The sequence below is a fragment of the Eptatretus burgeri genome, chromosome 6, assembly GCF_056783735.1.
Source record: "Eptatretus burgeri isolate ZD-2024b chromosome 6, Ebu_testis_v1, whole genome shotgun sequence".
Lineage (NCBI taxonomy): Eukaryota > Metazoa > Chordata > Myxini > Myxiniformes > Myxinidae > Eptatretus > Eptatretus burgeri.
In genome coordinates this window covers 92,213,377-92,240,948 of record NC_140966.1, presented here as the reverse complement: position 1 = coordinate 92,240,948, position 27,572 = coordinate 92,213,377, and the positions used below count along the sequence as shown (strand labels likewise).

At 45.0% G+C, this 27,572-nt stretch overlaps 1 protein-coding gene across 1 annotated transcript in view; it reads left to right on the top strand.

Moving 5' to 3' along the window:
• The window catches only part of LOC147025336 (carnitine O-palmitoyltransferase 2, mitochondrial-like), a 96,524-nt gene extending 76,030 nt beyond the window's left edge, over window positions 1-20,494 (top strand). The window contains 3 exon segments of the mRNA XM_085886225.1: window positions 9,220-9,403; window positions 9,406-9,501; window positions 19,626-20,494. Coding sequence (XP_085742351.1) covers window positions 9,220-9,403; window positions 9,406-9,501; window positions 19,626-19,972 — 627 coding nt within the window. The 3' untranslated portion in view covers window positions 19,973-20,494.
• The last annotated feature ends 7,078 nt before the right edge of the window (window positions 20,495-27,572 follow it).

Sequence of the window (27,572 nt, the reverse complement as noted above, 5' to 3'; positions counted from 1 at the left end):
TGACGTCTGTTGGCTTTGCCTTCCAGTCAGAGAAGGAATGTTGTTTGAAGGCAACTGCTTCACCACGTAATTAATTGTACTGTGGCAGGAGGAAGGGTGTTATAACTGAAGACGAGATAGGATTAATTTGTGCAAAAGAGAGGGAGCAGGTGTCTGTGCATGATTTCTCAGTCGGACTCAACATCACATGCAACAGATAGGCGAACATTCCTGAAGTGAGATGGCAGCTTTCAGTCACTGCCAGTCAACTTGAGGGAACTGCTAGATTTGTCAGCACTGAGGCCGTTTTCTGAAAATAACCAGAGAGATGTTGATTCTCACAAGTGCATGATCAGATGGACCAATTGGAGCATAGGAAGAACAAGGACATCAGCAGGAAAGTTGGTCATTGCCATGTCCAGAAGGGAGGATTTGCAATTGGCAGAAATCCAGGTCAGAAAGTTCATACATTGAGTCTGGCCCATTGAGTCAAAGAACTCCTTTTCTGCAGTGTTTTGATTGATGAGAGAAATACCAACACTCAGATCAAATGGCATGTCGACAGTTAACATCATCACATATGAGGAAACAAGTGTTGTGATGGGTGTTTAAAAGTTGATCCAAGTTGGCTGAGAGAGAGAGAGAGAGAGAGAGAGAGAGAGAGAGAGAGAGAGAGAGAGAGAGAGAGAGAGAGAGAGAGAGAGAGAGAGAGAGAGAGAGAGAGAGAGAGAGAGAGAGAGAGAGAGATAGGAAGATGGATAGAGAGATTAGATTGTGTCATCACTGTTGAGAGAAGGCTACAACACACAGACAAACAGGAGGAAATGGGAGAGGATGAGGAGATTCGTGCTCAACTGCCAGATTTGATGGATGGCTTCAATTTTGGGGGAACTGGCACATAGCTTAAGCACCCCTCCCTTACTCCAGCAGGTTCCACCAGATTCTCTGCAATTTCTCCACAAAAGAAGGACGTGGGGACGTTGTGATGTGAGTTGGTGTGCATTTTGGCAGAAATGGTTTGAGATGAGGATGTCAATGAAGGAAAGAACATGAAGTTAGTCAAACTCACATCTATCCACATGAGCATGATAAAACTTATTTGCTGAAAAGAATACATGGCACAACTAACTTGATTCTAACGTGAATGCGCTTTATTCTCCCAGGAGGTTCACAACTGTCCTGCTCAGGTTCACGACCATTATATTGTTGCGGTTCTCGGAATCGCATGCATCCAACAGAAAGTGGTCCCGAGACAGTTATTCCATTAATATACGTGTAGATAGTCCCTTCCCTTTTGTCTAGCGGCAGAACAGGGGCGTGCATTGTGAGGAACTCATAGTGAGGTTTGCTTAGATCATTTCTTCTTCATTTCATTTCTAACGTCATTTCTACTCTTCTTTTCTGATTATTCCTGAGGTAAATCTGGGCCATGTGCACCCTCCGCTGTGAGATGGGTCCTCAGCAAAGGGCGAGCAGGCATTACACCCACACCGCTCCATAGAAAACACAGCCTGCCAAATACACACACAGAGGTAGTTTCTGCCCAATGGACGGGAAATGCACTCAACACGATGCCCACACTGCAGGGAACACGTACTGAGGCCGATAATAGAAAGGCAACCACACGCCATGTTGCGTGGGATGCGAGTGTGCAAGGCGCAAGTGGTGCATTCCTTTCAACCCATTTCTGGACTAATTATATCGCTCGGGTTTTGCCCGCGCACACGATAGCAGAATCGGGCAAACGTGCGTGCTGGCCACATGCATAATGGTGGATCCATGTGTAATGTACGACACGTGCTCGAATGCAGACCCATGCACCGCTCGTGACTTTGTTATCATACAGAGCAGGGCATGAATGTACCACCTGCAACACTTTGTTATCATGCAGAGCGGGGCACAAAGGACACATCTTACTGTGTGTGACATCACATCTTAACTTCTCGCCTCTACGGCCAGCGAAGCTGCGATCGGGCAAAGGCATGTTGTGCAGCTCAGGCCACGTAGCTCACACGGACCGGCCACGTTAGCCAGCGCTGGTCGGGGGTGCCTGAGCGGGCGTACGGGACCGATGCTGCCATCGGCCGATCAGGGCACGGTCCGGGAGTTCTTGCAAGGCAAGTCATGACGCGGAGTTCGGTGTGGGCGATTTGTATCATGTCATTGGGTCGGAGCGGGACATCTTTGTGGCGTGGGGTCACCTTGCCGGAAGTGGAATATTGCTGCTTCCCGGCCATCACGGCCGGGCCGCGCAGGGGGTCGGGGCCAATCAGAGCACCCAATTCGGGTAACATCACCGAGTTTCGGTGTGTCTCCCTGCCAAGGTCAACAACTTTTGTGAGATTTCTAAAATCCTCAATTTCCATCTGATTGACTTGAAATTTGAAGAGGATTTGCAGATCACCTCACTGAATGAAACTACCAATTATTTTTGTGGTCATCATCGGCCAAAAGGTCAACATCGACCAAATTTCTAAAATTGTCAATTTTCATCCAATTGACTTGGGATTTGAAGAGGAGTTGCAGATTTGGTCATTGAATTCAACCACCAATTATTTTTTAGTTCAAATTTATTTTATGGATTTGCAAATATTGTGCGATGCATGACATCTTTCCTGTTTGTTTGTTTGTTTGTTTGTGAGTATTTCTCTGAGCTCCGAAGGTTAATTGCCAGGAAAATTTATCGGGTTACATTGTTTACCAGGGTGCACCTAAATAGGCGTTTTAAAGTCTTTTTCTCGCAAATCATAAATTATATACACCCGAGCTGCCACCTGCTCTCAGCAAGGATTGATCTACTGTAGTAGATCTACTGTAGTAGATCTACGTGAATTTCTACTGTAGCTATACATATATATATATATATATATATATATATATATATATATATATATATATATATATATATATATATATATATATATATACACACACACACACAGCTCTGGAAAAAAAGAAGAGACCACTCCAAAAAAATTAAATTAGCATCTCTAGATGTATGGCAGTCATTCCATTCCAGTGTCTGTTGAATTCCAACACAGGCACACCTCAATCTAATTAGTGAGGTATTGATTAGGTGATCACCTGAACCGAATCTTATTTAACAAGGAAAAGTATAAAAACCACTGCTGTGATCATTACTATCCTCTTGCATTAGGACCAGCTGGATGGCTAAAACAGTGATAGTAGTTCCTCAAAAATAATTGGAATCAAAAAAATAACTATTGACCATGCCAAAAGAGTTGAAAAGAAAAGCTTTGAGTGAGGAAAAGAAGGAATCAATTCTAGCTTTACTGGCAGAGGGATACAGTGAGCATCACGTTGCTTCCATCCTTAAAATTTCAATGACGATGGTTCATAAGAACAAGGTCAAGCAGCAGACATTGGGGACAACAAAGCTACAGACTGGCAGAGGGTGAAAACGACTTTCCACTTACCAGGATGACCGACAACTCATTCGAATGTCACTCGATAACCATAGGATGACATCAAGTGACCTACAAAAAGAATGGCCAACGGCAGCTGGGGTGAAGTGCACGGCGAGGACGGTTCAAGCAGGCTCCTCGGGGCAGGGCTGAAGTCGTGCAAAGCGAGAAAAAGCCCCTTCATCAATGAGAAGCAAAGAAGAGCCAGGCTGAGGTTTGCAAAAGACCATAAGGATTGGACCATAGAGGACTGGAATAAGGTCATCTTCTCTGATGAGTCCAATTTTCAGCTTTGCCCAACACCTGTTTTTCTAATGGTTAGACGGAGACCTGGAGAGGCGTACAAGCCACAGTGTCTCACACCCACCGTGAAATATGGTGGAGGATCGGTGATGATCTGGGGTGCTTCAGCAAGGCTGGAATCGGGCAGATTTGTCTTTGTGAAGGACTCATGTATCAAGCCACGTACAAGGTTATCCTGGAAGAACACTTACTTCCTTCTGCTCTGACAATGTTCCCCAACTCTGAGGATTGCTTTTTCCAGCAGGACAATGCTCCATGCCACACAGCCAGGTCAATGAAGGTGTTAATGGAGGACCATCAGATCAAGACCCTGTCATGGCCAGCCCAATCTCCAGATATGAACCCCATTGAAAACCTCTGGAATGTGATCAAGAGGAAGATGGATGGTCACAAGCCATCAAACAAAGCTGAGCTGCTTGAATTTTTCACCAGGAGTGGCAGAAAATCACCCAACAGCAATGTGAAAGACTGGTGGAGAGCATGCCAAGACGCATGAAAGCTGTGATTGAAAATCAGGGTTATTCCACAAAATATTGATTTCTGAACTCTTCCTAAGTTAAAACATTAGTATTGTGTTGTTTAAAAATGAATATGAACTTGTTTTGTTTGTATTATTTGAGTTCTGAAAACACTGAATCTTTGTTGTTATTTTGACCAGTTGTCATTTTCTGCAAATAAATGCTCTAAATGACAATATTTTGATTCGGAATTTGGGAGAAATGTTGTCAGTAGTTTATAGAATAAAACAAAAATGTTCATTTCACTCAAACACAAACCTATAAATAGTAAAACCAGAAAAAAGTGATAATTTTGCAGTGGTCTCTTTAATTTTTCCAGAGCTGTATATATATATATATATATATATATATATATATATATATATATATATATATATATATATATATATATATATATGTACACACATATATATATATATATATATATATATATATATATATATATACAGTATATATATATATATATATATATATATATATATATATATATATATATATATATATATATATATATATATATATATATATGTATATATAAATATATGTACATATATCTTCTCTTCTTCTTCTTTCGGTTTGCTCCCGTTAGGGGTTGCCACAGCGGATTAACCATCTCCATTTCTGCTCTGTCCTCCACATCTTCCATTGACACTCCAACCACCCGCATGTCCACCCTCACCGTATCCATAAACCTCTTCTTTGGCCTTCCTCTTCTCCTCCTGCCTGGCGGCTCGATCTTCAACATCCTTCTCCCGATATACTCCGCTTCCCTCCTGTGCACATGTCCAAACCATCTCAATCTGCCTCTCTCACTTTGTCTCCAAACCGTCCTAAATACTTCTCCACCACTCCCGACTTCCTCATACAATGCCACAACTCCTCTCTCAGCACCCTATCATAAGCTTTCTCGAAATCCACAAACATACAATGTAACTCCTTCTGGCCTTCCCTATACTTCTCCATCAACATTCTCAAAGCAAACATTGCATCAGTGGTGCTCTTTCCCTGGCATAAACCCATATTGCTGCTCACAGATCGTCACCTCTCTTCTCAACCGAGCTTCAACAACTCATTCCCACAACTTCATGGTGTGGCTTAACAACTTTATCCCTCTGTAATTTCCACAGGTCTGCACACATCACCCTTATTCTTGAAAAATCGGAACCAGTACACTTAATCTCCACTCCTCCGGCATCCTCTCACTTTCCAAGACTTTATTAAACAATCTGGTTAACAACCCCACTGCCATCTCTCCTAAGCACTTCCATGCCTCCACTGGTATACCATCTGGGCCAACCGCCTTTCCACTTTTCATCTTCTTCATAGCAGTCCTCACTTCATCCTTACTGATCCACCCCACTTCCAGATTCACTATCTCCACCTCTTCCAACTCTCTCTCTCTCTCTCTCTCTCTCTCTCTCTCTCTCTCTCTCTCTCTCTCTCTCTCTCTCTCTCTCTCTCTCTCTCTCTCTCTCTCTCTCTCTCTCTCTCTATCTCTCTATCTCTCTATCTCTCTGTCTCTATCTCTCTCTCTCTCTCTATCTCTCTCTCTCTCATTTTCTTCATTCAACAGCTCCTCAAAGTACTCCATCCACCTTCTAAACACACTCTCCTCGCTCGTCCATTTGCGTCCTTTATCACCCTAACCTGCAGCACACCCTTCCCAGCTCGGTCCCTCTGTCTTGCCAATCGGTATAAATCCTTTTCCCCTTCTTTTGTATCCAACTTCTCATACAGCTCGTCATATGCCTTTTCCTTGACCTTTGCCACCTCTCTTTTTGCCTTTCGCCGCCACTCCTTGTACTCCTGCCTACTTTCTTCATCTCTCTGACTATCCCACTTCTTCCTTATACTTTCCTGTACTTCCTCATTCCACCACCAAGTCTCCTTATCTTCCTTCCTCTGTCCAGATGTCACACCAAGTACCTTCCTAGCTATCTTCCTCACAACTTCTGCTGTCGTTGCCAATCATCCCACCCATCTTTACCACCATCCAACGCCTGACTCACCTCCTCCCTAAATTTCACGCAACAGTCTTCCTCCTTCAGCTTCCACCATCTGGTCCTTGGTTCAGCCCTCACTCTCTTCCTCAACCTCACCTCTAAAGTCATCCTATAGACCACCAATCGATGCTGTCGAGCTACACTCTCCCCTGCCACCACCTTACAGTCACTAATCTCTTTCAGGTTGCATCTCTTACTTAAGATGTAATCCACCTGTGTGCACTTTCCTCCACTCTTGTATGTCACCCTGTGTTCCTCCTTCTTCCTGAAATACATATTTACCACTGCCATTTCCATTCTTTTTGCAAACTCTACCACCATTTGCCCTTCCACATTTCTCTTGTTGAGACCGTACCTACCCATCACCTCCTCATCCTCTTTATTCCCTTCCCCAACATGCCCATTGAAATCTGCTCCAATCACCACTCTTTCATCCTTGGATACACTCTCCACCACTTCATCTAACTCACTCCAGAAATCTTGTTTATTCTCCATCTCACACCCCATATGTTGTGCATATGCACTGATGACATTCATCATCACCCCTTCAATTTCCAACTTCACACTCATCACTCGGTCAGACACTCTCCTCACCTCCAATACCCTCTTGACATAATCTTCCTTCAGGATTACCCTGACACCATTTCTCCCCCCATCCACACCATGGTAGAACAGTTTGAAACCACCTCCAATGCTTCTTGCCTTACTCCCCATCCACTTGGTCTCTTGTACACACAGTATGTCCACCTTTCTTCTCTCCATCATATCAGCCAACTCTCGCCCTTTGCCAGTCATCATCCCAACATTCAGAGTTCCAACTCTCACCTGCACACTTCCACCCTTCCCCCTCGCCCACTGCCTCCGGACTCGCCTTCCCCGTCTCCTTCTCCTCCTTCGCCCAGCAGCAGCACAATTTCCGCTGGTACCCTGCTGACCACCGGTACCGGTGGCGGTCGTTGGTAACCCGGGCCTCTACCGATCCGGTATGGAAAATCGTTTTGTTGTCCGCGAATGATTTGGCATAGGTTTTACGCCGGATGCCCTTCCTGATGCAACCCTGGTCGCTTCTTACGACACACAGGGATATGGTACACCTATTCTAAACGGGGCATACACCGGGCCCAGTACAACTGGTACTCATTTCGCCGACCTCGGAAGGATGGCAGGCTGAGTCAACCATGTATATATATATATATATATATATATATATATATATATATATATATATATATATATATATGAGCCTGGTGTGTTGGCGCAGTGGTTAGGGAAGCGGCTTGGGATCCAAAAGGTCCTGAGTTCAAGCCCTGTTGCGCCACTGAATTAATACACCAGGGGGTTGACTCAGCCTGTCATCCTTCCGAGGTCCGCGAAATGAGTACCAGTGTACTGAGCCGATGTATACCCCGGTTAAAATAGGGTGTACTCATATCCCTGTGTCGTAAGAGGCGACCAGGGTTGTGTCAGGAAGGGTATCCGGTGTAAAACATGTGCCAAATCACAATGCGGATCATACGGATGATCCGCTGTGGCGACCCCGAACGGGAGCAGCCGAAAGAAGAAGAAGAAGAAGATAAATATATATATATATATATATATATATATATATATATATATATATATATATATATATATATATATATATACCCCGGTTAAAATAGGTGTACCATATCTCTGTGTCGTAAGAGGCGACCAGGGTTGCGTCAGGAAGGGCATCCGGCGTAAAACATGTGCCAAATCACTATGCGGATCATACGGATGATCCGCTGTGGCGACCCCTAAAGGGAGCAGCCGAAAGAAGAAGAAGAAGATATATATATATATATATATATATATATATATATATATATATATATATATATATATATATATATATATATACATAAATACACACACACACACACACAGATATTTATGCCAGTCTCCATCCATTCACTGACTCACAGACTCACTGACTGATATTAAAGATCGGTACCTTCTGGGAGACATAGAAAGCTTAATTTTTGCGTGCTGATGGACATCGAAGCTGCTTCAATGGAAAAAAATCACAGAATCGTCAGACAACATTCATAAATGAACATATAAGTTGGGTAAAGGCATTACTGCACCCTTGAGGTTAAACCAACTCTGAAGAAAGTGGAAATTATTATTGTTGAGGAGAAGCATTTGGAAGAATGAGCATTCAAATTGTTAATTGATGAGAAGTCTGAAAGTATTGAGTTTAGAAAAATGGAGATAATGCTCCAATAATTGGAGATGTGGAGCCAAGAGCAAGAAAAGGAATTTTAGCTGCAAGACCTGGTGATTGATATCGGGAAAAAAATCGATAACGCCAGAGCCTACTGTGTAGAATATGAAATATGTAAATGAATCCAGTCATTTTCGAGTATGGGCTACGGATGGACAGACAGACCGGTAAGAAGCAACATTTCAGCCCAAGGCTGAGGCCCAATTGGGAATTTTAATTTTTGTTTTTTTTTGCTGTGTGGCTTAAAAGCTGTGCTTATTTTTGCAATGTGTGCTTAACACCAGGGGAGGAAAGAAGAACCTCTTTGTCAAGCTGCTGTGTCTAACCACCCTGTGTGAATGAAGTAGAATACTTTCAGAGGTTTTTTGAGCATTCTTGAAGGTGCTGGTTAATTGAAATTTTCATGTCTGTTGATGCAAGAATTGTTCAATTTCTCTGTATTACTTTAACAGATTGCTTTCTATTTTTGATATTTGGTGTACTGAAATCCAAATTGGTTATTATGGTGCGACTCTTCACTATAATCTGTATGCACTGGACCAAATTTGTTGGATCGCATATTTGTTAAAACAAATATTCGTTAAACTTTGACTGTTCTGTTTATTTGAGGATGCTGTGGTGGAAATATTTTCATTAACTCACTTTTGCAGGTCTTCCTGTGGCGAGTCATGTTTGCCCAACTATGCCCTTTCAAGCGTTATTTAACTTTGTCAGTTTATTTGACTTTTATTTTCACCTTCCAGGGAAGCGGTGTGAGTCCAGACTGTATTGTGCAGTTAGCATTACAACTGGCATTCACGCGCCTGTATGGACACCATGCTGTGACTTGCGAGTCTTGCAGCACAGGCACCTTCCTGCATGGCCGCACAGAAACGTTTCGACCAGCCACGACCGAGGCTCTTGAATGCTGCAAGGTTTTCTGTGCGGATTCCCAAGACATGGTTTCCATCGCACAACCCTTCTGCGCAATTTGATTGAAGCAACCTCCCAGCAGCACAAGCAACTCATCTCAGAGGCTGCAACAGGTAGGGATGGGGATGGGGATGAGGGGTGGGGATGAGGGATATTCATGGAATATTGGGTGATGTTTTGTTCAGTCATGGTGGAGCGATATTGGCCACGTACATTTGGGTGGGCCAATCGACCCAGATGTGGGGAGAGTTGATTCTGAAGAATATAAGGCTAGGAAAGGGGGTGTGTAATGAGAATGAGCGAGTTGAAGCATCTTGAGGTGGTGAAGCGGAAGCTGTCTGGACACGAGTGCCGGCATGTTGTTTTTGTGTGTCAGAGGCTGGTGTGATCCCTTTTGCAGTCTCCCATGTGGGGAAGGAACGTGGCTTGCATGTCCACTCAAAATAATCTTCAGCGCTTGACGCAGTGTGATCGTCATCTTGCATCACATCGTTAAAGTGTGGCAATAGCTGAACGAGGTGCATCAGAGTGCAACCTGGTGCATGATTGAGACATCATGCTGAGAAACATGCAAAAGGGCTTCAACTGTGCCCTCCACTACCAATTTGCCTATTTGGTGGATGACTAGCACAAGCCAGATTTTCTCTATCCTTCAGGCTGCAAAGGCCAAGAAGGGATACAATTCAGTGAACAACGCAATCACTAAACAGTGATCGGTGACATCTTGGATGCTGCTGTCCTGTCTGTGTCTGTTTGTGGTGAGGATGTTGAGGTCGTGGAGAGATTCACTTCCTTGGCAGTGATATTCATGTCTCTGCTGGCTGTGAGTCAGAGGTCAAGAAACGTCTGGGTCGGGCCTGGGGAGTCATGGATTCACTGGATCATGGGGTGTGGCGCTGCCGGTACCTGTGCAGGAGGACGAAAGTCCGAGTCTTCAGGTCCTTGGTACTTCCAGTCTTGCTCTATGGATGCGAGACTTGGACTCTGGACCAAGGATCTGAGATGGAGACTTAATTCCTTTGGTACCAGGTCTCTTCGGAGAATCCTTGGCTATCGCTGGTCGGATTTTGTGTCCAACGAGTGGTTGCTGAGAGAGACTCGGATGAGATTTGTTACCTGCATAGTCCGTGAGCATCAGTTGCGGCTGTATGGACATGTGGCTCGTTTTCCTGACACTGATCCTGCTCACCAGATTCTCTCAGCGAGGGAGTCTCATGAGTGGAGGAGGCCAGTGGGCCGACTACATGCCTCGTGGTTGCAGCAGGTTGACCATCATCTCAAAGGAGATGGGGATGGGCCTGGCATCTGCCTGGGGGATGGCCAGACGGAGGCCCCTGGAGTACCGGCGGAAAGTGGACGCAGCGACGCACTGTTCTGGCACATGCTCCCATACCTGACCTGACTAAATAGTCTACAAAAGAGTCTCATAAGAATAAGAAAGCATCTCTGCCCAGCACAGACCTGGAGCTGACAAGTCAGCCTCCAGATGCCAGTCTAAGGAGGGAAGGTCAGTCGGTGGTATGTTTGGCGGAACGTTTGTTTGGAACGTTTGCCAGCAGTCTGGACTGTGGGTGTCAAGCACTTCAGCAGGACTCCCTTTGGCCCTGACAACAGGTCCGAAGGTCGCAACCTCTCCAAGAATTGTCCATCACAGTGATCGAGCGCTCATCTCGACCGAAATTTTTGGGGTGGCCCGATTGAGAGTTTTGGGGTGCAGAGTTCATTCCCAGATGTTCAAGCGTCCAACTGAAGACAAGGATGAATGGTCCATGGTGTTTTTTTAATGATTGGAAGCAGCCTACTGGTGGCCATGGAGGATCCTGTGGTGGGGGGCACCCATGCAGATGGATTTGGTATTCCTGGAAGACATTGTTCTGATGGCATTTTGGAGGTCAGTGCAATTGGCCCGAGGCCAGAGGAACGGCCTGATTAGAGTGAGTGGATATCATAACAGTGGCTCCCTAAGGAATGACATCGGAGAGAAAGATAACTCAAATGTTTAATCTATTGAGCATTATGATGCTCAAGCTACCACCAATAGTGGCACCAAGGGTTATAATCCTGAGGAGCTTCAGCAGGAGGAAGAGGACGTGGCAAAGAGGTTGTCATTGGATATGTAAGGCCATGTAAAATTGCATGAGTAGTTCTAAACAGTGTTTTGGGTGTTGTATGTGGACAGTGTACAGGATCGTAGCAACTCGGGGTTGAGCGGGAAAGGAGGGGTCTTTCCTTTGGTAAATGCTTTACCGTGACATTCCCAAGTGCTTCATTGGATGGGTTGAGGAAAGGTTCAACAACATTGTGGGATTTGTCAGAGGGTGCGCAAGTTTGTTGAAGGGGGTTGGTCATATTTGGATGGTTGGTCGATGGCAGGCTGGGAATTAGACTGGGTCCAGCCCATGGAGGTTGCGGGTGACAGTGTGAGTACGGAACATGCTTTCGGTGGTTGGGGGAGCAGAGGGTAAAGGACTGCCTGAATAAGAGAGGTGCAGATGTCAGTCTTATTGTGGTTGCAGCATGTGAGAGTGTGATGGATGATGGGGTTGTGCAATGTGCAGGTGAGGGTACAGTGGGTAATGATGACTTTGGGGATATTTCAAGTGAGGTTATAGTGGTGGGCTTACAGTTGGTGTGACTGGCACTGCAAGTGCTGTGGGTGGAAGCAGTCCCCCCCACTCCACCCCTGCAGTGTGAGGCAGGAGCAAGTCAGGAGATCAGATGGAAGATGAAGACATCCATGCAGGTGTAATAAGATATCGAAAGAAGATTTCTGTGATTGGGAGGGGGGATGTGTGTTGAGGGAAGTCGGCTGTAGGTACACGCGAAGATTGTGGTGTTGCTGATGTGGGTGTTTGAGTTGATGTGGTGGCTGCATACCTGGTAATTTCGTGGAGTTTGTAGGGAGGGAGTTCATGGGTATTTTGTCAAGGATGAGGATATTTGGTATGAGAACTGTTCATTTTGTGCCAGGGATCTTAAAAACATCGGGTTTTGTATTGTTTCAGAGGGGTGGGGGTGAGGGATGTTTGTGGAATTTTGGGTGATGTTTTGTCATGTCAAGGTGGAGTAACAATGTTTGTGGTGCGTTTGGGTGGGCCAATAAGCCAAGATATAGGGAGAGTTCATTCTGAAGTTGTTTTTTTGTACACAGAAAGAAGGCATGTGGAGGAGCTAGAACACAGACCAGATCAGGATACAACAGAACAAAAGGAACAGCAGAAAGAGAAGAGGAAAATACGAACAGCAGGGCTGAGGGACAAAATAGATGGATGGAGAACATGGGATGTGGGTAGGGATGAGAAGTAGGAGAGAATAAAGGGGGTGGAGAGGAAGGATGCAGAAGCAAACTCTCATGAAGGAATAAATGGAAAAAAAATGAGGAGGTGATCATGGGAGGGTCTTAGTGTTGGACGAAGAGATTATGGTTTTGGATGGAGGATGATCTCAGATGATGGGGACAAATGTCTTGAAGACGTGAGGGAAAAATTAGATTGAAGAGAATGTGGAAGTTGATTCCACAGGTGGGAAAGAAGAGAAACAAATAAGTGTTGGTGAGCAGTGATTCTGGATTTGTGGAGTTTCACGAGAAGAGGGTTACTGTTAAGGAAGTAGATGGGAGGATTTCAAGTGTGGTAGGGAGAGAGAGAGAGAGAGAGGGAGAGGTAGAGGGAGAGAGAGAGAGAGCGAGAGAGAGAGAGAGAGACAGAGACAGAGACAGAGACAGAGACAGAGACAGAGAGACGTACAATAGCAGAAGAGCAGGTCTTCATGACACGTGAGCTGATGCCGTCCGGTGAAGTTGCAGAATCAGAGTCGAGGGTTTCCAGAAATGTCTCCATCTTCTCAGGTGCAAAAGTCACAGAATCCCAGAAGCGATTGATTGCACAACTGGCAAGGGGAGTGGGGGAGTGGGGATGTTGGAGAGTGAGGTTGTGGGGACACATGATTTGGAATCAAGCACAGAACTGGGGCATTCGGCTTCCTGACGAGCAGAGTTGGCTGTGGTGCCATTTGAAGTGAGGGTAGGGTCAGGACAGGAGCATTCTTAAAAGTAAACTTCACAGGGCACCACCAGGTTTTAGAGGAGGGAGACAAGTTTGAAAGTGCAATCTTGAGGCTTGTCAGATTCTTTCTGGATCTCCTGAGAGTGGACACACACTTGTTGTAGACTTTGTGGAAAGATATGAGGTTGCTTTTGGTCTTATAGAAGGAGAATGCAAGTCGTTTTGTACAAACTGCTTCCCAACAGGATTCAGTGTACCCATGGGCAGGAAGATGTGTACGATGATTGACGACAAGATGTGATGAATCTGTGCATCAGGGAGAGCAGGTTTCTGTGGAAAAATTCCCAAGCTGAGTTATCAGAGGTGGTCGATATATGAGTCCATTCCTGAAGTGCAATGTCTGCTTGCAGTCCCTCTCAGTTGGCCTGAGTGGACTGCCAGGCTTGCCGTGCTGAGGCTGTTCTCCGAGAAAAGCAAGAGAGATCTTGGCCTTCATAAGTATGTGAGCAGATGAACCAATTGGAGCAGCCAAAGAGCAGGAGGGATTGGTAGGGAAGTTGGTCATAACCAAATCCAGAATGGAGGATTTCCATTGACAGAAATCTGGGTGGGTTGGTATACAGATCGTTTCAGTCCCATGGAGTTACATAAGTCATTTGCTGAAGTGCCATGGCAGGTGAGAGAGAGGTACCAACACCCAGCCAATAGGCATGGGGACAATTGAATTCACCACATTTGAGGAAGGGAGAGTTTGGATGAGTGGTTTAAAGTTAGTCCTTCTGAGAGAAGGATGTAGATGGAATTGTCACTGTTTGAAGGATGATACAACACACAGACAAACGTGAGATGGGATCGGAGGAGAAGTCGCAGCCAGAGGTAACTCCTGGGGTTTGGGATGTGTAAAAGCAGTACACCCAAAGTGAGAAATGGAGTTCATGATGTGCAGACTTATATCGCTGCTTGGAATGGGTTTCGTTCCATCAAAGAGGAGAGTCAGGGATGTCCTGTGAGAGGAAGTATTCTGTGAAACAGAAGATTTATCAGCAGTGATTTGGATTGAGAGATCTGTGAGGTTGGAGTGGAAGCCTCGAATGCTTGGAGGATCAGACAGGTTTGGACAGGGGACTTGCAGCTGTTGTTAGGGTGCAAGAATGGGGAAAGGAGCAAGGAGAGTGAGCCATGTGGGGAGAAGTTGATATGGTGCAGGGCCGGGCGAAGTCTGAAGGTTGCGAGACTGAGTTGAAGCTGGGGGGGTTCAGGGTTGGGATGAAGCTGATGAGTGTGCGGCAAAGGGAAAAATCGAGATGGGGAGGGTGGAGGAGATGCTGAGAAGGGGGGGGTAGGGAAGAAAACTTGAAGCAAAGGGTCTAGGGTGGGGAGTCAAGAGGGGTAAGATGAGGATTAAGTCAAGAGGGGGTGGGATGAAAGGGAAGCTGAGGGATGGTGGCACTTGGGTAAAGCAGAGGGGATGGGGGGTGGGATTAGAGGGAAGTAGATGGTGGGGTACTGATGTGGAGGGGTTTGACACCATGGATTTACGTGAAGGAGAATTGAATCTTGTGTGCACGCAACATTGGCAATATAGACTTCTTGGGATTGCCAAACTGATATACACCAACAGACTTAATGGGTGGGGAGAAATAATTTTCCATTGAAGGAACAGAGGAAAATGGGGCTGTTTGTAATGAGAGGAGACTGAATGAACTAAACATTGAGGAGTGAAAAGTTTTTGGGAAATAAGTAGTGTGAAAAAGAAGAGGAAGATAATTTGATGATGAATGAATGGGTTGGTTGTTCCTGATGGAGTACTCGAGAGTAATGCATTTTTAAAAAACATTTTTCTGAACATTACGAAAAAATAAATGTTCTTACGACCTTTTAAAGGAAGAAGAATTTTTATTAATTAAAGATTCTGTTTGGGGATATCAAAAAGGAGAAGGGATAGGGAATGAAGGAGTCACTGTGCACAGCAGAGTTCGTTTTTTTGTTGTTGTTTTTTGTTTTGGAGTGAAGACGAGTTTTCTTTTGTTGTTTACATATTTTGTGGAGGAGGGAGAGGAAAAGGATGAAGCTGGGTGATGAGAAGTAACAATACCTGGGAGAAAAGGAGCGAAAACAAAGTGTGTGCAGTCAAAAATGGAGGAAATAACTACCAAAAACCCACCAAGTCCAGTTCTACATGAGTAGGCCAGACTTTTCCAGTCACACAAATTCGACATTTCGAGACAAGCTATGGTTTGGCACAGGAAATTGGAATAAGCACAACCATAATGGAAAGCGTAATCATATTGTCTCACAGACACTCCGATAAAACACTATACGTCAGTGCCGGGATCCTTTGCCCCAGAAAACGGCTAAAATATTTCTAACTTACTAATACATTCAGATATTTTACAACTTTACCGTGCACTTAGGTCACCATAATGAGATGTAATTGAACACCCAATGGAGTTAGATGGCTTGAACATGTTTCTTACCTTTTAAAAGGTTTATTTATGATGAATATGTTGGAAAAAGTGGATGACACAAGCAGTTTGGAAACAAAACCACGGATTCAACAGACACGAATAGGGGAATGGGAGTATGCAAACTTACATACAGGGAAATAATAAATAAATACTATGCTTACCCACACGAGGTGCTTGAGATCACACATTTTCCAAATACTGGGTGAATGCACCCGGCGTTGGCTGGGTTCTTTTAAATGAATTGATTCTTCTGTACATATGTCTGAGGCGAGCCCAGTATCAGTTCTCTATTGGGCCACGGAAGTCATAGCCGAAGAGGTTGGTGAAGGGGAAACACCCTCCCCAGCCGAGGGGCCTCACCAACTTGCCTATAAACGTCCTGGGGCCGGGGTCCCGACATTTTTTGTTTCAGAGCTTTCCCTGCTATCTCTCACCATTCAGGAGATTAGCGCATGCAGTCAAACAAACAAACAAACAAACAAACAGAAACTTCAAATTATATATTAGATTTAAATTGCAGGCGAGGACTTTACTTTGACTATGATTTGCAGGGTAGAAGGCAACCACCATTTACATACATTTCCACTCAAGTGATCGGCCCGGCCTCTGCAATTTAACATCAGGACCCTGTCCTAATGTTGTCATCTAAATGTGGTGGTTGCATTCTGACTGGTGGGTCTGGAGAAGAAGGATTTGAAGGAATTTACACAATTTTCTACAAGCATTTACATGTCCAGATGAGATAACAGTGCCAGGCTCTGGCCGAAAACTTTGTATGTGCTCAGGAGCTCAGTGTGCAAAGGAAGAAGTTTGCATGATGGAGGATGCCCACTTGGCAACAGGCTTTGGAGGCCAACTTGGACATGTGGCTTTCCTCAGAAAGATCATGGCAGATAGTGAGACCCAGAAGCTTGAGTGAAAGGACTTCTTCAAGATGATTGTTGAGAAAGTAGATGGGGTGGTTTTCCATATGGTCCTTTTGGAGAGCCATAGTGAGAGTGTGAGATTTGTCAGGATATAAAGACATGTTCCACGTGTTGGACCAGTTTGTGTTTTTTCTCAGATCTGCAGAGAGTGAAGAAGCTGATGCTTGCCGGTCTGAGGGAAAACAGATAGTATGACAGAGGGACGAGTCATCAGCAAAGAAATAAAGAGGATTTTCCAGAGTCAGAGAGATCATTGATGAAAACCAGAACAGAACAGGACCCAGAATACTGCCTTGTGGAACTCCAGCCTGGACAGAAAGAGGGGATGAGAGAACTCCATGAAGGACCAGACGTTGGCTGTGACAGGAGAGGAAGTCAGTGAGCCATGAGTGGAGATGTCCTTGGATCCCATAGGAAGAGAGTTTGGTGAGCATTGCAGAGTGTCAGACCGTGTCAAAAGTAATGCATACTATGTCTAGCGATATGGCTCTGATTTCATGTCTAGTATTGAGTACCTCCATCCGTTGTTGGGAGAGCTGCAGCAGCATATCCAGGGTGGAGTGACCTGGTCTGAATGCAAATTGATGATTGGAAATCAAGCCATTGGAGAAGAGAAAGGATTTAATGTCTGAAGCAATGATGGATTCCATAACCTTGCTGATGATTGGGAGATGGCTGATTGGTCTGTAGTTGCAGGGATCTGTTTTTACACCATTTTTATGCAGAGTGGTAATGTTTGCTGATTACCCAGAAGAGTGTTAAGATGACCTTCAGCAAATGAGAGGGTGAAAAGAATGGAGAGAGGGTGAACAAGAACAGCAGAACAGGTTTATAGGACACGTGGGCTGATGCTGCCTCGAGCGGTTACAGAATCTGAGTCAAGGTTTGACAGCAAATTCTCCACCTTGTCAGGAGAAAAGTACACAGAGTCCAGGAACAGCTGGGCGAAACTGCGTAAGCTGGGTACAGAAAGCGATGGGTTTGGGATACAAGATTTAGAAGCAAGCACAGAGTTTCGGCATTCAACCTTTTCATGTGCCATGCCAGCTGTGTGGCCATTTAAGACAAGGGAGTGAATGGAGGGGGAACAGACACCAGAAATTTAATAAAATTTAATACATGGGTTTCTATGGGAAAACATGTTTAGTTTAATATTAGTTTTGCTTATCACAAGGTTTTCCGGAACGCAACCCTCGCGATAAGGCTGATTTGAAGAAAGGAAAGGAATGAAAGTGGAGCATACACCAGAGACAGACATAACAAGGTGCCACCAGGTTTCAGAGGAGGGATAATTATGAGTTATTTTTGAGGTTGGACAGATATTGTTTTCTGTTCTCCTGAGAGAGGACACATTGAGAGTTGCAGAGTTTTTAGAATGCACTGAGATTATCTTCGATTGGATGTGCCTCCCAGGAAGAGAATTCAAATTGTTTCAGATCAACTGCCGTGCCATAGGATTCAGTGTACCATGGGTGGAAGGAAGGGTAAGCAAATTGGAAGTTGAGATGGGACGAATCTGTGCATGAGGGAGAGCAGGTTTCTGTGGAAGAATTCCCAGGCTGAGTTGACATCAGAGGCAGTCGAGGTGGGGGACCAGTTATGAAAAGAGATGGCTCCTTGCTTGCCAATCTGCCTGAGCAAAATTCCAGACTTGCTGAATTTTGCCAGACTTGCTGAATGCCAGACTTGCAAAATGCCAGAGCTGCTGCAGCTCTTTGGTTGAGTCAACATTGGCCAAATGGTCAAATAACTCAAATGCAGGACCTATTTGATTTGGTCTTCCATTTGATTTGAATTACAATTTTTTTTAATTCATTTTGTGAAATACAAACTTGCCGCCAGAAAAGTTGGCTCACACAAAGTCCTTCTTAAGACTGCCCAGGGTAAGTATTCTATGAATGCCATCTGTAATGTCATTCATGACATTTGTCAGTTCGTAAAGATTTATCACACCATTAATGTTCTGAGCAAATGTTCTGGATAGAGCTTGGAGTGTTTCGAGGTTCATTTGTCAGGTCAGGCCAGATCAGATCTGTGACTTGCTGCTTGCTACACACACACACACACACACACACACACACACACACACACACACACACACACACACACACACACACACACACACACACACACACACACACACACACACACACACACCTTTTGGTAACAAAAGATTACAAACGTTGTTGTCGTCTTCTGATCCCTCCCTACCACGGAACTCACCTAAGCCAAATCCACAATACTCTCACTCTCTGCATCCCAGACCACTATCCCATCCACTCTCGCAACCCCTCACATTCCACCATCCACCCTCTTTCCTGTTCCACCATAAACTACCCACCCTCCCAACCCACAATCAACCATCCACTGCCTTCCAATCCACTATACTCTCACCCTCTGCCTCCCAACCCACTATCCCATCCACCCTCCCAACTGACCATCCACCCAACCCCCTCACAATCCACCATCCACCCCTACCTCCAAATCCCCCATCCCATCCACTTGCCAGCCCACTATCTCGCACCTCTCTCTCTAACTCACCATCTCTTGCACCCCCCAACCCATCATTCACCCACCCACAGACTCCTAACCTACCACCCACCAACACCCTCTCTCTCCCAATCCATCAAGCACTCACCCACCCCTTCATCCACCATCCCCCACAATCCACCAATCCACCCATCCATCCAACCCTCCCAACCCACCATCCAACCCCCACACTTCCGAATCCACCACCCAACACCCCACCCTTCCTAATCCACCATCCATCCCCCTTCCCCCCACCAATCACCACACATACCAAATCAACACTCGCTCACCTTCCACCCTCCACCCCCAGGACAGGGCTATGAGCGACACCTGTATGTTCTCCACTGCCTTGCCTCAAGCCACAGCCAACAACATTTAACCGATCTTCCAGAAATTTTCCTGGATCCAGCCTACCAACTAAGAAACCGCGACGACATCATCTCCACACAAGTACCAAATATTCAAGGAACGCTTTTTTTGCCATGTGTTCCTGAAGGACTAGTTTCTGTATTCTGCATGAGGGACACAAGTATGTCGTTTAGCCTTTGCACGCTATCAACTAGCAGAGACCTTCAGGCTTACAGTAAAACTCTAGAATTGAGCCTGAAGGAAATAGGGGATGTACTCACTAGTACAAATAAGAAACAAGTTTATTAGTTGACTGAAACGATTGACTTGTTAACACCATTTGTTTGTTTTCCTTCAGTAGAAACACTCGTGAACCTGTGTGATGACATTTATCAGGACGCAGGGATCCCACATTTAGATCGCATCCATGTGATTATCTTTCCATTGTATTATGAATGGTTTAATATGGCTGTCTTGTATTCGCCACATGTCATGTGTGCAAACTCTTTTCTTCGTCTCCACAACTCCCCTCATCGCCCCAATAAATTTAAGTCGTTTTGATGTTTTTTTAGGTCTGTTGTTGGTGTTGTGTTGGTACGATGAGACAAATGGCATCCTCCTACATCTACATTATTTGTTGTTCCATGTTATTAAATGCATATCGCAGCTTGTCAATCGAAGAAGACCTAATTTTACTAATGCAGTGACCAAGTTGTAGCGCCTCATAAACATCAGCATCGACAAAGTGTGACGATGCTTCACAATATGTATTCAGATGTCTATGTAGCTTCAATAAAATGTTTCAAATGATTGAAATAGCATTTCACAAAATTATACTGTTTGGTCACAATTTTTAGATGTGAAAATGCGACTTCTGGCTTCATCAGTCTGTGAAGGAGTGAACTTCCCACTACTCCCCACAGTGTCATTCAACCTGAAAGTTTTCCAAGCCTTCGTAGCAACATTGGTGCTCACTTGGGGAATAAATCGATCCATGGACACGTATCTGGCTCACTTGCTGTCTGTGGAGAGCCTGTTATCAAAAAACAAACTCAAATGAGCTAAGATCCTCGTCCTCTGAATGATGACAAGGGATTAGGGATTATGGAATGTCCGGCATTGTCCAGGTGTCCAGGTACGATCTCGATTCCGATGGGGACGAATAACGTCCGGCAAGGGCTTAGGGAATGCAAAAATAATAACAGGAACCTTTTACACCTTACAGGTGGAACACAGGATGCACAGTGGGTCATTGTGGAGAATTCAATGTGGGTCGCTGAGAAGGCGCCGTGGGAATATTGTACGGAATGCAGACATATATGTCTGGCTTAGCAAGCAGGCTGATCGCATTCCCCGAATGAACCTGCTTCCTCTGGAGATGGCCATCAAGTTTTCATTGTTTTTACGATCAGACATATCTGATTTTCACTGTCAGATATATCTGGATTTTCATTATCAGACATATCTAACAAAATTTCATCCATTTCACCATCAGACATATTGGCTGTGGCACTTTCATCATACAAACTTTCAAGCAATCATAAGGAAAGAAAGTTCACAGCATTCTCATTAGACAAATCTCCAGCAGGAGAATCAGATGTCTTCTTATTGCAATCCATTACAAATGATGGAGAACTATTGCAATCCATTGTGGTATCTACGATGCAAATTTCTTTTTCCATGTCATGGACTTCTTCCAGTAAATTACTTATGCAATTACACCGAAATTTTCTATTTCGACATTGGCATTTTCTTAATATTGCCCATGAAACATGGTTACCATGGACGAGTACATCAAACTAGTGCTTGCAGAGATGCAGACAGAGGAGCCTCCCCAAGGTGCTGTACAGAGCATTTTGAATGAACCCATTCCAGAAGCAGTGAAAAAGCACCTACTTAAACCATTGCTTTCAAAGAAATACCGACCTTCTGCCCCACCTCGAGAGAGGAAGGAGAGAAAGCAGAAGGTAATTTCTGGGAAAGTTTGATCCCATACCACCCCAGAAAACCCAGACAGTAGATAGCTACCAAAAATACATTCTCGAGCTGTTCAAACATGAGGAACAAAAACGTGACCTTGCATTCTTAAAGACCCCCTCGGCCATTGAACATTTTCTGTGAGGGTGGCAGATGGATATTCCAAAATTTCTCTGACTGGAGGCCGACCCTAAATCCTTTCTAGAAGATGTGCGCCCCAGATTCACCAGAAACTGGTGGAAGAGATCCTTGACTTGAAGGGGTTAAATTCCAGCTTGCTTTGAAGTTTCTGTTCCAGAAGGGAAAGATTGACAAGAGGGGAAGGAGTGGGTGTATATGCTTGCATTGCTCCAACACAAACAGGAGGCCATCTTGCAGGCCCATGAGATCGATGGTGCAGTTGACACGGCTTTTCCAGACATCCTGGAGACCCTTGAAAAGTGGATGAGTCACGGCTCTGGCTGGAAGGTTGACAGAGTGGAACTTCTGTGGCTGGACATTGCTCGGTACAAGCATCACTGCCAGCAGATCTCAGAAACAAGAAAGCAGTGGTCAGTGTGAAGAACGAGGATGACCATTGCCTCAGGTGGGCCCTCTGTTCTTCCCTGTTCCAAGTGGACCATGGGGAACATGCATACAGACCCACCAAATACCCCACAGAAGATGGCCTGGACTTCACAGAGGTTGATGCTCCCACACTGCTATCACAGATCAAGCAGTTGGAAAGGCAGAATAACATGGCTCTGAATGTATTTGGCTTGGTCAAGGGGGTTATTGTCCACAGGCTTAGCAAGCAACATGAAGACATCTCCAGAATAAACCTCTGGCCATTTGAGAGGGGCGGTAAGTCACACAATACCTGGGTTAAAGACCTCTAAAGCCTACTTCACGATCAGAGCAAGCATAGGGAGCGAAAGCACTTCTGTGAGAGGTGCCCACATGGGTACCCCCAGGAGGAGCTGCTGGAGGCGCATAGACCAAAATGTAAGGGCAAAGGGCAAACTACTATGAGAGTAGAGATGCCAGAGGAGGGGAAAAACATGATTTCCTTTCAGAACTGGCACAAACAGCAACCAGATCCTTTCATCATTTATGCTGACTTTGAGGCCCTCACCACCAAGATTGATGGACAAGAGCTCATCCCTGACGAGAGCAACCCACAGAAGATGCAACAGCATGAGGACTGCGGCTATGGCTACATCATGGTAATGTGTGATGGTCAAACAGAGCCTCCAGTGGTTTACCAGGGTGAAGATGCAGCGGAACATTTCCTCAATGCTATTCAGAAGGAGGAGAGACAAATTAAGGATATCCTAAGCAACACTGAGCTTCTGAACATGACACCCGAAGACTGGCAGATATACAACACCAACACCAACTGTCACATATGTGATCAGCCTGTGATAGTTGCAGGGGGGCAACACGACTCAGTACTCGATCACTGTCATATCACTGTCGTCATAATTACAACCTTATGCTGAGGATAAAACAGAAACAAATAATTACCCCTTTGGTCTTTCACAGCGTGAGAGGCAATGACACACCTTTTGGTGCAGGCTATCAGCCAGGTGGAAGGTACCATCACCTGTATCCCGAACAACATGTAAAAGTACATTTCGTCCACTCTCAAGTGTGATGTTACAAAGGAGGGGGCTCAAGAATGTGAAAAAAAGTAAGAGGTTTTCGTTTGAATTCCGGTTCATTGATCGTGCCCAGTTCCTCCTGGCTTCTCGAGACAAGCTCACATTGGCCAACCAACCTGAGGACTTTCACATCACAGCCACATATGGGCCTGATGAGCATAAGCAGCAACTTCTTTCGGAAGGGTGTATACCCCGATGAGCAGGTGGACTTCTGTGTGAGATTCCCAGATCCCCTACCACCCCTGGAGGCCTTCTCCAGCAAGTTCAGCAATAAAAACATCAGCAAAGAGGATTACATCCCTGCCCAAAAGGATTGGACCACTTTGGGTGTAAAGACATGGGAGACTACTATGACATCTACCTCCCTACAGACATGCTCCTTCTGGCTGATGTCGTTGAGACCTTCAGGAAAGAACTGCAAGTGGCAATTTGGTCTAGACCCCTGCCCATTACTACACAAGTCTTGGCCTGAGCTGGGACGCACTCCTGAAGAAAAGCGGCGTAAAGCTCAAACTTCTCACGGACCATGAACAGAACATCTTCATCGATAAAGGTCTCCTCAGTGACATCTCCATGGTCTCAAAACACCACGCAAAGGCAAACAACCCACATGTCGATGGGTACGACTCAAGAGAACTGAATAGCCATATCTTATACCTCGATGCCAACAACCTTTACAGCTGGGCCATGAGCCAGCCACTGCCAACAGGCGGCTTTGAGTGGGTAGAGAACTGCAGTCAGCTTGTTGGGGGCATTGCAGACCACCTGCCAGACAGCCCCGTGGGCTATCGTGAGGAGCTGCATGACAAGCTCAATGCCTATTTGCTGGCAACAGAGCATATGATAGTTCAGAAGAAGTGGATGTCGGAATACCAGCAAGAACTTAGCAGGACGTCAGTCAAGTAATAAAGCCGGTGCCTAACGTCTTCGACAAGACCAAGTATGTGCTGCAGGACCGCAACCTTCAGCTCTTTCTCTCCCAGGGTATGAGGTCCATTAAGCTATGCAGTTCAACCAGAGCACCTTGATGGAGCCTCTACATTAGGATGAACACAGAGCTTCGCAAGGAGGCCACCAGTGACTTTGAAAAGGATCTTTACAAGCTCATGAACAATTCTGTCTTCAGAAAGATGATGGAAAACTTGTGTAAGCGTGTTGATGTTAAGCTGGTCCATGCCCATGAGGAGGACAAGCTGTGGCACCTAATCTCATGCCCTGATTTTCATGGCAGAAGATAATCGATAACAACCTCGCTACTGGCCACATGAATAAGAGCAGACTTGTGCTAAATCGACCTGTCTATATGGGTATGAGCATCCTAGACCTGTCCAAGAATCTCGTATATGATTTCTACTACAACCAGCTGAACAGCAAAACGGGGACTGATGCAATCTCCTCTACTCAGACACAGACTCTCTCCTCCTCCTCGAGATCCAGACAGAGGATGTATACGCGGACATGGCTGCACACGTAGAGCTCTATGACACAAGTGACTACCCAAAAGACCACCTACTCCACAGCAATAAAAACAAGAAGGTGCTCGGCAATACGAAGGATGACTGCACTGGCCACCCCATCACCGAGTATGTGGGGCTTTGCCCGAAAATGTATTGCTACGAATCTGGAAGCCACGAGCACTCAACATACAGGTCCAATAGAACAGTTATATCGGTAAGTACATCTTTTTAGTCAGGGTCCCATCCCTTGTTTAATGGGTAATTAAATGTTCATGCGCTGTGGAGTTAATTTGATAGTCAGGGTTTTCTTTTATTTTTACACCACCAACATCAACTACAACAACACCAGCATCACACTCACCTTCACCTCACTCTGACCGACGCCATTGCCTAGGTGCGTGTCACCACCTATGTGGGCAGAGCCCACGCAGGATAATGTTCCTCTGCCTGTTTGGAAGGCGATCCAACGGACAGCCGTCATGACCACCCGGTCCAATCAATGGCCTTGGCGCCCGTTTTGGCCAATGGCAGGGCAACTAGCGCATTATGCGCTCCAAAGCCGTCCAGTGAGGGAGAGCGGGGAGGGATGAGGCGTCCCCCCCCCCCCCCTGAACAAGGGTGAACAAGGTTGTGGCATGATCGGAGGAAGGGGAGAGAGTTTTGGTTGTTGGGACGAGCGCTGTACGGAGCTCCCGACTCTGCTCGTATCTCGCTGGCACCTGGTTCTTCCATCGTCTCGCTGGCGCCTGGTTATTCCAATGTCTCGCTGGCGCCTGGTTCTTCGGACCGCATCTCGATGCAGGCCTGGCTCGCTCGTGTCAGCCAAACCGCACGAGGTGGATAGGTCCATGTCCCTCTGGGTATCTGTGTGCGTGTGGCTGGCGGTGGACCCTTCTGTAAGTAGAAATCGTTAAGCACTTGCTCTTTGGACATTGCCTTTCGTTATAGTCAGATAACTCTGCTCCTTGCGTGCTCCCCCCCTCTCCCCCCCACCCCCCAAATTATAAAGAAAACCCATGCGTTCAATGTATCAGCTCGTTTTTGTGGTTCTTCTCTTTGTTTAGCATGATGCATGTTGGGAGAAGTAAAAAAGGCCGTCGTTGCCATAGTGGTGTGCATTTGGGACCAACAAAAGCTCGGTGACCGTCCCTCGGGTCACGCACAGGTCGAGCGCGCATACAGCTCATCCCGTATGAGTGCCATCGAAGGTGTGAATACTGGTTGCTCACCACGTGGGTGTCGGTACTTTTGAAGTTTGGCAAATAACCCTGTACCACGTGGTGGAATTATAGACGATTCACGGTCCGGTAAAGGACCCGTACCCTCGGAGTTTTCCAAAAGGTACGATCTAGATTCTACGTGTTTGGTAGTCGACCCTACTGCTCCACCTCGCGGTCGCTCGCAGCCAAAGCACGGCTCCACAACAGTATTTCATCCCCTAGGTCAGTGTGAAGGGCAACTGGAAGGCTTAGGGTGTGAAGAGCATTCAATCCATTGGGACCAGACTCTGTGCAGAGCATTGGTGCTGCCAAAGCAGTCTACTTGGCTATTGGGCACAATCCTGGACAGGTTGCCACTCTGATGCAGGACACCAGCAAGATGACGCTCATTTTCCCAACCTCGGAAGGATGACAGGCAGAGTCAACCCGACCTGGTATTAATTCAACAGCCAAGTGGGATTTGAACTCAGAATCTTAGGACGTCCAAAGCCCAAACACCTCAATGATTGGAGCCAACACCAGGCATGGTGTGAAGAAGTGTAAGTTGTGTAAAGAAGCTAATTTTGCTATGAGCAGTACAAAGAGAGCCTCTTTTGACAGGAAAACCCTTCAGGCATGGTATGGATATGCTAAGAAGAGAGAGATGCACCAGTCTATGGTATAAGGGTAAACAAGGTTTCTTTTTTTTTTTTTTTTTTTTTTTTTTTTTTTTTTTTTTTTTTTTTTTTTTTTTTTTTTTTTTTTTTTTTTTTTTTTTTTTTTTTTTTTTTTTTTTTTTTTTTTTTTTTTTTTTTTTTTTTTTTTTTTTTTTTTTTTTTTTTTTTTTTTTTTTTTTTTTTTTTTATTTATTTATTTTATATTTTTTTTTTTTTTTTTTTTTTTTTTTTTTTTTTTTTTTTTTTTTTTTTTGATCACTCCTTTCAGCTGCAAGCTGTTGATAAAGCAAAAAACGGAGTTGACACGCTTTGCATACAGCAGGCACAAAGACATCCAGACCCTTTCACATAACCAGATAGATGAAGTACTTCTGTTAAAAAGGCAGAAAGAAGGGAGGTGATATTATATTTCAACTCCAAAAAATACAGATGGAATTTTCACCCATCTGGGAAAGCAAGATATGATTTATCAATCCTCATAGAAATATCCCCAAATTCACTTTGATGTCTCATAGTTGGAGCATGTGGGTAATGAGCTTTCAGTGGATGTGGGAAAATCCTTATTTGCTTTTAAAGATGCTCCTTATTCCCAGCTTTTTAGATTCTGACAATTTAAGCAATTTTCACAAGGACAAGCTTTCCAACCCAAATATCAATCTGCTCTCAACAAGGTTTCAATGCAGGTCTTTAAAAAGAAGACATCATCAGTTTGTTCAAACTTCAAAACAAGCTTTAAATGATAATAAACATCAAAAGATGTCATTAAGTTTTTTTTTGTCAAAACCCAAAATATAAATAAATCAAAACCCTCCAGTATCTTACATTCTTAGAGATAACATTGATGGCATACCTCTCCACAAAATTTGGAGAACTCACAAAAGAACCTTATTATATTTGATGATTATGTAGTAAATGAAAAAATACCATAATCGGTAATGGATCGCTACTATGCCAGA